Source organism: Tupaia chinensis, unplaced genomic scaffold (genome assembly GCF_000334495.1).
Source record: "Tupaia chinensis unplaced genomic scaffold, TupChi_1.0 Scaffold138910_1, whole genome shotgun sequence".
In the NCBI taxonomy this organism is placed as follows: domain Eukaryota; kingdom Metazoa; phylum Chordata; class Mammalia; order Scandentia; family Tupaiidae; genus Tupaia; species Tupaia belangeri.
This window is the reverse complement of record NW_006198801.1, coordinates 1,061,190-1,069,804: the sequence shown is the minus strand read 5'-3', so window position 1 is coordinate 1,069,804 and position 8,615 is coordinate 1,061,190. Positions and strand designations below refer to the sequence as shown.

The window sequence follows — 8,615 nt, the reverse complement described above, 5'->3', positions numbered from 1 at the left end:
ATAGCCATTACACTAACTGCTGGTCCCTATTTTTTTTTTTTTTTAGCAGTTTCAAAGTCTTTTATGGAACTATCTGCAATTAATCTATACTCAGGGATTCTGAACCTTTTGCAAAACACAGACCATTTTCAGAAATTAATGAAAGCCAGTGAACCGGCCCCTAAGAAATGTTTTGTAACCTTTTTTGTTTTCATTATCACCTCCCTAAGGAGCCTTTTCAGGCATGTCTTTCCTAATCACCAGATGAAATTTTGATACCACAGACACACTCCGTAGCTATTTACAGAGCAGCTCTTTGAAAGGTTACGAACTATTGTGATATCTATAAATATTATTTCACTACCAACCCCCAAGAACATGACTCAGACTCCAAATAACAGACCCAGAGAAACACATGGACAAAGCACTGCATATGAATTTAAGGACTTCAGATTAAGGGACTTCTGAAGCCATGGACCCAGACTCCAGTTAAGAATTGCTGAGTTCAGGACCAGCAGTTAGCGGAATGGCTATGTCACTGGACTCCCACATAGTCGACCACGGTCTGAGTCCCGGACCCGGTGGCTTAAACTCACGCCAGGTGCGTGTGCGTGCGTGCCCAAGATCCCGAGAGGAGAATGGAGGAGAAGGGATTGCAGTGTGACCATCTCCCCGGGGGGTGATTTCTCACTTTCTGTCTCTGTCTGTCTGTCTGTCTGGCGAGCGTACACGCTCTATAGCAAAAAAAAAAAAAAACACCCTCCCCCCTCCCCCAAAAAAAGAATTGTTGAGTTCCATCTCAAATACTTGTGTGTAAAACGACATCTAAGGGGGCTACTAGCAGGTGGCGCACTGATTGAGGCACTGGACTTCCACATGGCTGACCACGGCTCAAGTCCTGGACCTGGCGGCTTGCTTTCTTACTTTCCCTTTCTCTCTCCAGTCAAAGTGAAAAACAGTAATAGTAAACAAATAAAATTAAATAATAACACAAAACAGAAAAAACCTACGTCTAGGGCCAGCCAGAGGCGTGACAGTTAAGGTGGGTGGATCTCACACAGTCAACTTTGTGGTCTGAATTACAGACCTAGCAGCTTGAACACACCATGCATGTGCACACCCAAAATCCCAGGAAGAAGTGAAGAAGGGACTGCGGTGTGGCCATTCTCACTGCGGGGGAGCTTTCTCACACTCCCTCTCTCTGCCTCCAGCAAGGGCACACACCCTAGCAAAAATTAAAGGGACTAGCAGTTGGCGTAATGGCTATGTGGCTGAACTCCCATATAGTCGACCGCAGTTCAAGTCCCAGACCTGGTGGCTTAAACTCACGTCGGGCGCGTGTGCGTGCGTGCCCAAGATCCCGAGAGGAGAATGGAGGAGAAGGGATTGTGGCGTGGCCATCCCCCCCCCGGGGGGGGGGTGATTTCTCGCTTTCTGTCTCTCTGTCTCTTTCTGGCGAGCACACACACCCTATAGCAAAAACCTCTCCAATAAAACCCTAAAATTATTGTTCTCATTTCTAAAAAATGGCTTCTAATGAAAAAAAATGCATTTCAAATAAATTTCCAAGTACAGGACCTAAACTCTAAGGTTCCTGGGCCTCTGCGTTCATGTACAAGCATTTCTTGACAGGGATTTTTTTTTTAATTTCACAATTAAAAAATATATATTTTTCTTTTCTTGAGAGGTTTTTGCTATAGGGCGCGTGTGCTCACCAGAGACAGAGAGACAGAAAGCTAACTCCCCATTCTTTTGGAATCTGGGGCACGCACACACACACGCCCGGCGTGAGTTTAAGCCACCGGGTCCAGGACTCGAACCACGGTCGACTACATGGGAGTCCAGCGACATAGCCATTACGTTAACTGCTGGTCCCAAACTTTATTTTTTTAAATCTGACCAGAGAGGGACAGAGTGAGAGAAAGAAAAAGAGAGAAAGAAGCTGCCAGATCCAGGATGTGAACAGCAGTTGGCCATATGGGAGTCCAGCGTGTTTAACCACCACACCACCTTCTGGCCCACTTAACACGGAATTTTCCAAAAGATGGTCAGAAACACCTTGTTCAAGGACTTCTGAGACCAGTACCAGCCGACAAGGTCCATAATCCACACTCTAATGCTCCTGGGGCAATCTGTGAATTCTCCATTAGTCATGTGGCTAGTGGGCAATGGCCTCCTGGAGTGATGAAGTCACTTCAGTGTGACCCTGCAGGGCTCCTCCTCTCACATGAGTCACAGGCTGCTCATCCCTCATCTGGCCTCCCTGTCAGCCTCGGGACACGACAAACAAGCTTGGCTGCCTGGCTAACTACATTAAGGCAAGCCCGAAGCCCTGTGCCTTCTCCATCACAAGCTGGGCTTTCCTCTGCTGAAAGGCCCCTTCCTTGCTCTCTACGGGGCCTAAGGCAAGGCCCTGGAAGCTCTGGAGGGACTAGAGCCTTTGGGTCTCCAAAGCCCACGTGTTCACTCTGATGCACACCAAGCCTTCCCATACTTTCCTTCATTTGTTTATTATGTGAGAGTACCGGCTTCTTCTGCTGCAGTTACGTGACAATGGGCAGTGGTGTGTGCTGGACACCAGAGAGGGGAAGTGAGAAAGCACTCCCCATGGAGCATGTCATGCTAAAATGCCATCTCCTCCATTTTCCCCTCCTTTTGGGATCTTGGGCACACACACGTAGGGTGCATTTCTTAAGCTGCCATTCTGAGACTTGAGTCACATGGTCAGCCATGTGGGATACTGTTGCCTTAACCACCATGCCAAAGGCTGGACCCCTATTGCTTTTCTGAAAGTTACCTTCTTCATGAAAGAGAGAGACAGCACCTGCATGAGGGTCTCTACACCAAGATCTACCCCATTCTCAGGCCACCCCAGATCACGGGCTCATGTGTGCCTAGTGCACTTGGGGAGGTCTCCTCCATACTTGAACCCGGAACCTTCCCATGTGGGTCAGCCTCACAGAGCATGGCATTTTACTGCTTCGCCACCATCTAGTCTCCCAGTGTTTAATTCCAAGAATGGGACCTGCCGTTTGGCAGCTACTCAGTATTTGTTGACTAAACCAACAAAGAAGTGTTTTCAACTGTCCTGGAACAAAACCACCTTGCCTACAAGCCTGACACGCACTTCTTCCACGGAGGGCAGGAGCAGTATAAGACGCTACTTTGAAGAACCCAGGCCAATCAACTCCAGGTGCACATTACTCCTATCTGCCATCTTAGCTTAGACCATCAGGGTCACAATGACCCAGGTGGGAGGGGCACCAAGTAGTAATATGCTAATTGGAGATCTGCGGGCATTTCCCCTTTTAGTTAAGGTTCTGGGGAACAGCAGCACTTCAAAGTGCCTAGAGGCCTCCACTGAGAGCTGCTGAGCTTGTCTCCCATGGGAATTCCCAAGAACAGAGGATCCTGAGCCAAGTAACCATTAGCACAAGCTCTGAGGCCCAAGCCTGGGCATAAGTTATTGCGGCAGGAACTACACTTTACTGACCACCCCTGGAGGCATTTAAATTTTTTTTTTTTTTAACGTTTAGGTTTTACCATAGGGCACATGTGCTCACCCGAGAGAGACAGTGAGAGAGAAAGTGAGTAATCACCCTGAAGAGAAAATACACTACCTAGCTCTGTATTAATCAAAATGACATATTTCAGGGCCCAAATCCAAGTACCAAGATTTACCACCTGGGAACAAGAGCAAAAAATGCCTATCTGTGGCCACCAATAAGGTTCCCCTTCCTAAGAGAACTAGCGCACGTACACATACTCGATGGCACCGTAGGGTTTCTGTAACATGCTGTGTGCGCCGTGTCGGGTTACCCACCTCCCTTTGCTCAATGAAGCACATCCTTAAGGTGGGGGTGACAATCTAAAGGCCTACAGATACAGACAGAGGTAGGCAGGTAGCTGAAAGGAATGAGGCAGGCGAAGTGAATCACACAGACTCAAGGGAGTAGTACATGTTCTGTCCAAAAGAGGCACTGGGTGGGCTCCAGACCATGAGTGCTAAGTGGGAACACAGGCATGGGCTCTGGTCTGATCCAGAACTTCACATTTTCAGGCAAAGTAAAAAAGATGTTTTTTTTTTTCATGAAAAATTCCCAATTCCGGAAACTATACGAGATACATAAAGGCTGTGTGAGGCCTCCTGGGTACAGCCGGTTTATCCTCTCTGCATGCTTTCCACCCCTAAACTCTAGAAACTCCCACCAGGTGCAAGATTGGCCTTCCCCCACCTCTTCCCACAGAGGTTTGGAACCAGAATGCTCTTCACCAAGGCTCAGTGCCAGGACATTGACCACATGGCTTTACTCCTGCCCCCCACTGCTCAGAGCCTCATCAACACCGCATCCTTGAACTGCACAAGGAGCCCCAGACTCCAGAGCTACCCTTGCCCTATCCCTGTTTTGTCTCCATCGCCCCTCCCCAAACTCCTGGGTTCTCCGGATTCATGACTTCGGCAAAATCTCTCCATTTTCTCAGTCTCCTCTAATCACTCTCAACTCTAAGAAGAACCTGGCTTTCCCCTGGAACTGCCTTTTATGGCCCTTCCAAGTGGAAGGTCTTGCTCCTGGGTGTGGATTCCAGACCAGAGGCTCCCCACCGTCCCCCTAAACCTATCTCAAGTCATCAGAGTAGACAGCTCACTACACTGAGTCATCTGTTGACCCTATCATTCCTCCTCTCGCCTCCATAATTTTAGCTCTGGGCTTATCACCATGCTTGGTGGTTACCTAGTGAGGCAGACATCCTCCAGACTCGTTCCTTGACCTCTCTCCTCCCAGTGATCTTGTTCTAGCCAGACTCCCTCCCTCACATGGTCACACCTAGACTGTCTCAGTAACTCCAGCCTCTTTAGAATCTCAATGCTGGGGCCAGCAGATGGTGTGATGGTTAAGGGCGCTGGACTCCCACATGGCTGACCATGGTTCACACCATGGACCTGGTGGCTTTCTTTCTTTCTCAGAGTCCCCATCTTCCTTCTCCGGTCAAAATAAAATAAAATAATAAAGTTCAATAAAATAATTATTAAAAATTAAAAAAAAAAATCTCAATGTCATGGGACCAGCAGATAGTGTAATGTTTCTGAACTCCCACATAGTCAACGGCAGCTTGAGTCCCAGACCTGGCGGCTTCAAACTCATGCTGAGTGCAAGTGCGCATGCCCAAGATCCTGAGATGAGAATGGAGGTGGCCATGCCCCCTGGGGGATGATTTCTCACTTTCTGTCTCTCCAGCAAGCACACACACACCCTATAGCAAAAATCTCTCTCAAAAAAAAAAAAAAAAAATCTCAGTGTAGTGGGCCAGCAGGTGGTATGGGGAAGTGCACTGGACACCCATATGGCCAACCATGGTTTGTGTCCTGGACCTGGTGGCTTGCTTTTTTCCCTCTCTCTGTCCCTCTCAGGTCAAATTAAAATAAGTAACTCTGGGAACAGCAGTTGGTGTAATGGCTATGTTGCTGAGCTCCCACGTAGCCAACTGCAGTTCGAGTCCCGAAACCAGTGCCTTAAACTCACGCTGAGCGAGTGTGCATATATGCCCAAGATCCCAAGAGGAGAATTGAGGAGAAGGGATTGCAGTCTGGCCATCCCCCCTTGCCGAGGGGGGGGTAGCTTTCTGTCTCTCTGTCTCTCTTTTTCTGGGGAGCACATGCGCCCTATAGCAAAAAACCCTCCCCAAAAAAAAAAAAGTAAATAAAGTTAAATAAAATAGTTCTTTGGGGGTAAAAAGAATCTGTGTCACGCATTCACTCACTACCCATCATATTCGATGTTTCCAGTTCATTTCCTCCCAAACCTGAACTTCAAGAATCTGTAGGACCTACCACCTTTCCACTGCCCCTCAGTCCCCTCCTAGCTCCATAGACTAAACTCCTTGGCCAACCCTTACCATCACGCCCTTACACACATGTACTCACTCCTCTCCAGCACACTCATCTGGCAGCACCTGTGCTGCTGTGTGGCTGGAAACACTTTGCTCTCAGCAGGTGACCTTGCTTCCTGAGAAAGCTGAAGCATTCAGAGGGAACAGAGCAGAACAAAACAAACTCAAAGCCAACTTTTGCCTCAGATGAAGCTGTTTAAGCTTTCAAACAAACAAGATTTCAGATAAGTGAGGGTATTAGTTCACCCAGCTGGACAGGAGTACTTGGGAAAGGTCACTAGGTCCGGCCAGCTGCCAAGAGACAGGGGAGGGGGCCAGTATGAACAGAGAAGGCCTCTGCAGTGACACCTGACTTTGCCGATTATGACTGCTACGTGATGTCAGACCAGGCCTGGTAAGGTCACCACCACAGCCGGTGTTTCAAGGATTAAATGACACCACCAAGCTTAGACTAAGCACCAGATGTAGTCTGGGCCAGGTAACTGGAAGGTTCAGCCTAACAAAGTTACTTCATCTGAAAGAGCCGGAAGGGCTGCTGAATCTGGCTCAGCTGTCAGAACGGTCAACACCTGCATTCCTGATACCTGGTCCTCCAGGGCCCAGCCTCTACCCGCTGGCTCCTGGCATCCCCTCCAACTTATTTCTCTTTTTTCCCTACCTCGGGCACAGGGAATCACCCCGTCTCCAGAGGTGACCACAGGTGATGCACTGGCAGGCATGCACACTCACTTCCTGCTTTCTCTCCCTCTTACCCAGTGTGCTGGCACAACGCCCTAGGCCACCTGGCTTCCACCTAGCCCTGACTCCCATCCTCCTGCAGTTTTTCCTCCCCTCACTCCTGCCCCAGCCTCAGTGACTCCACCTTAAACCCAAGCAGACTTGTTCCGGCCTCAAGGCCTTTGTACTCCATTATCTTCAACTGGACACCGTCGCCAAGGTCTGTGTGGCTGCCACCCCCTCATGCTTCTCACCGCAGAGTTCAGATATCACCCCACACACATACACCTCCCCTGGCCACCTGAGCTAAACGCTGTCCCAGTACCTTGCCCTGGACATTTACTTCTTAGTAATTTAATCGTGGGGCGAGTGCTCGCCATTAAATCGTCGAAGATCCTCGCTTCTCTCCCGCTAGACTTTAAGCTCCCTGAATACAGGAACTTGGTTTGTCTCAGTCAACCCTGGTCACCTGGGCCAGCACCGCCCCGGACACAAAGCAGGGACTCAGTTCTGCTCAATCAATGAATTCTTTCAAGAGAGCTCTTTTCGGGACCAGCAGGTGGCGTGGTGGTTAAGGCGCTGGACACTCCCATATGGCTGACCACGGTTCAAGTTCCGGACCTGGCGGCTTGCTTTCTCTCTCTCTCTCTTACACTCTCTCTATTTCTCTGTGTCTCTCTCTGGTCAAATTAAAATAAATGAATACATTAAATTAAAATAATTTAAAAAAAAAGAGAGAGAGCTCTTTTCAAAGCCTTGCTGCTGCCTGTTTGAGAGCGGTTAAGGTTCAAAAAGACCTTCCAGGACCAACTTCCTTTGCCGGCAGGTTTAAATCACCTTATCCGCCTCCAACCCGGCTTTCTAATGCCAAGGCGCCCTCACCCCGGCCCTGGGCACATCCTCCCCTCCAACACTTGCTTCTTCCCTCTCCCTCCTTTGGGCACACTGAGAAGAAGCGCCTTCCTCCTCGGGCAGCGACTCCACTGCGAATGCACCAGGGTTCTCGCGGGGCTGCTGTCCAACAACCACAGAGGCGGAGCTGGGGGTTCTTCCCGGAGGCGAACACTGCCACCCGGTCCCCTAATCCACCCCGCCCTCTCAGGCCCGGGCTTGCTGGCCTTTCTTAGGCCACGGAACTTTCGGCCGCCAGGAGGAGGCGGGTCTGCGGCTGGGCTCCTCGCCCCGGCCCGGCCCAGGAAGCGCCAGCGCCACTCCTCGGTCAGCACCTCGGGTCTCTTCCCTCGGCCGTGGGAAACTTTCCTACCCCCGGCCGTCCTCCCTCTAAAGGAGGCGCCATCCCCAGGACTGGCTCCCGCACTGTCCCTACGCGTCGCCAAGTCGCCCCCGTTCCTAAGCTGCTAGCTCAGACCCCGATCTACCCCCAAACCTGCCCCTCGGGCCCCGCCTCCAGCCTCCCCGCCCTCCACTCCTCCAGGGGCGCCCGCCGGCCCTCACCGTGGATGTCACGTTCTCCGTCGGCCGCCTGCGCCCCGCAGAGGAGCAGCGATCCCGGCAGGGCGAGGAGCGCCCGGCACCGCCTCGGTCCACACAGCTGCGCCATGACCCGCTCCAACGGGACGCGCAGACCAGGCCTCGAGCTGCCGGCGGTTGGGGTCTCGCGATCAGGTGCGGGAAGACCCTCGCCGCGCACGCGCAGTGGAGGACCCTGTGTCGAGGTGCGGGCGCAGCGGGGGTCGCCGAGGGGCCAAAGAGTCCGGAAGCCCTTTTCTAGGACCTTCGGTGTACCGAGGCGCTGCCCTTTGACGTCGCGATACGTCAGTCCGTTCCTCGCTCGCCCTTTTCCCCCTAGCGACACTCAGCGACCCTCCGGCGCTCAGAACCCCGCCACACCTCCAAGCACTCGGGGTCCCCAGAGTCAATGGCGGAGGTCAGGCAGCAGCTACCGTAGGTGGCCAGCCCGGGGCGGGGCGCACCTGGCGGGGCGGGGTGCGCAGGGCGCAGGCGCAGAGCGTAAGCACCTGAGCGGTGGCTCCCCCGCCCTCCGCGCACCTGCGCCCGCCCCTGCTCGC

General features: G+C 51.8%; 1 protein-coding gene across 1 annotated transcript in view; it reads right to left on the bottom strand.

Annotated features, from left to right (window-relative positions):
• Positions 1-8,574, bottom strand: part of LOC106736349 (kunitz-type protease inhibitor 2-like) — a gene marked incomplete at its 3' end in the record, with an annotated part of 45,952 nt that extends 37,378 nt beyond the window's left edge. The window contains exon 1 of the mRNA XM_014592933.2: positions 8,041-8,574. Within this exon, the coding sequence (XP_014448419.1) occupies positions 8,041-8,146 (106 nt within the window). The remainder of the gene's footprint in view (positions 1-8,040) is intronic.
• Between the last annotated feature and the right edge of the window lie 41 nt (positions 8,575-8,615).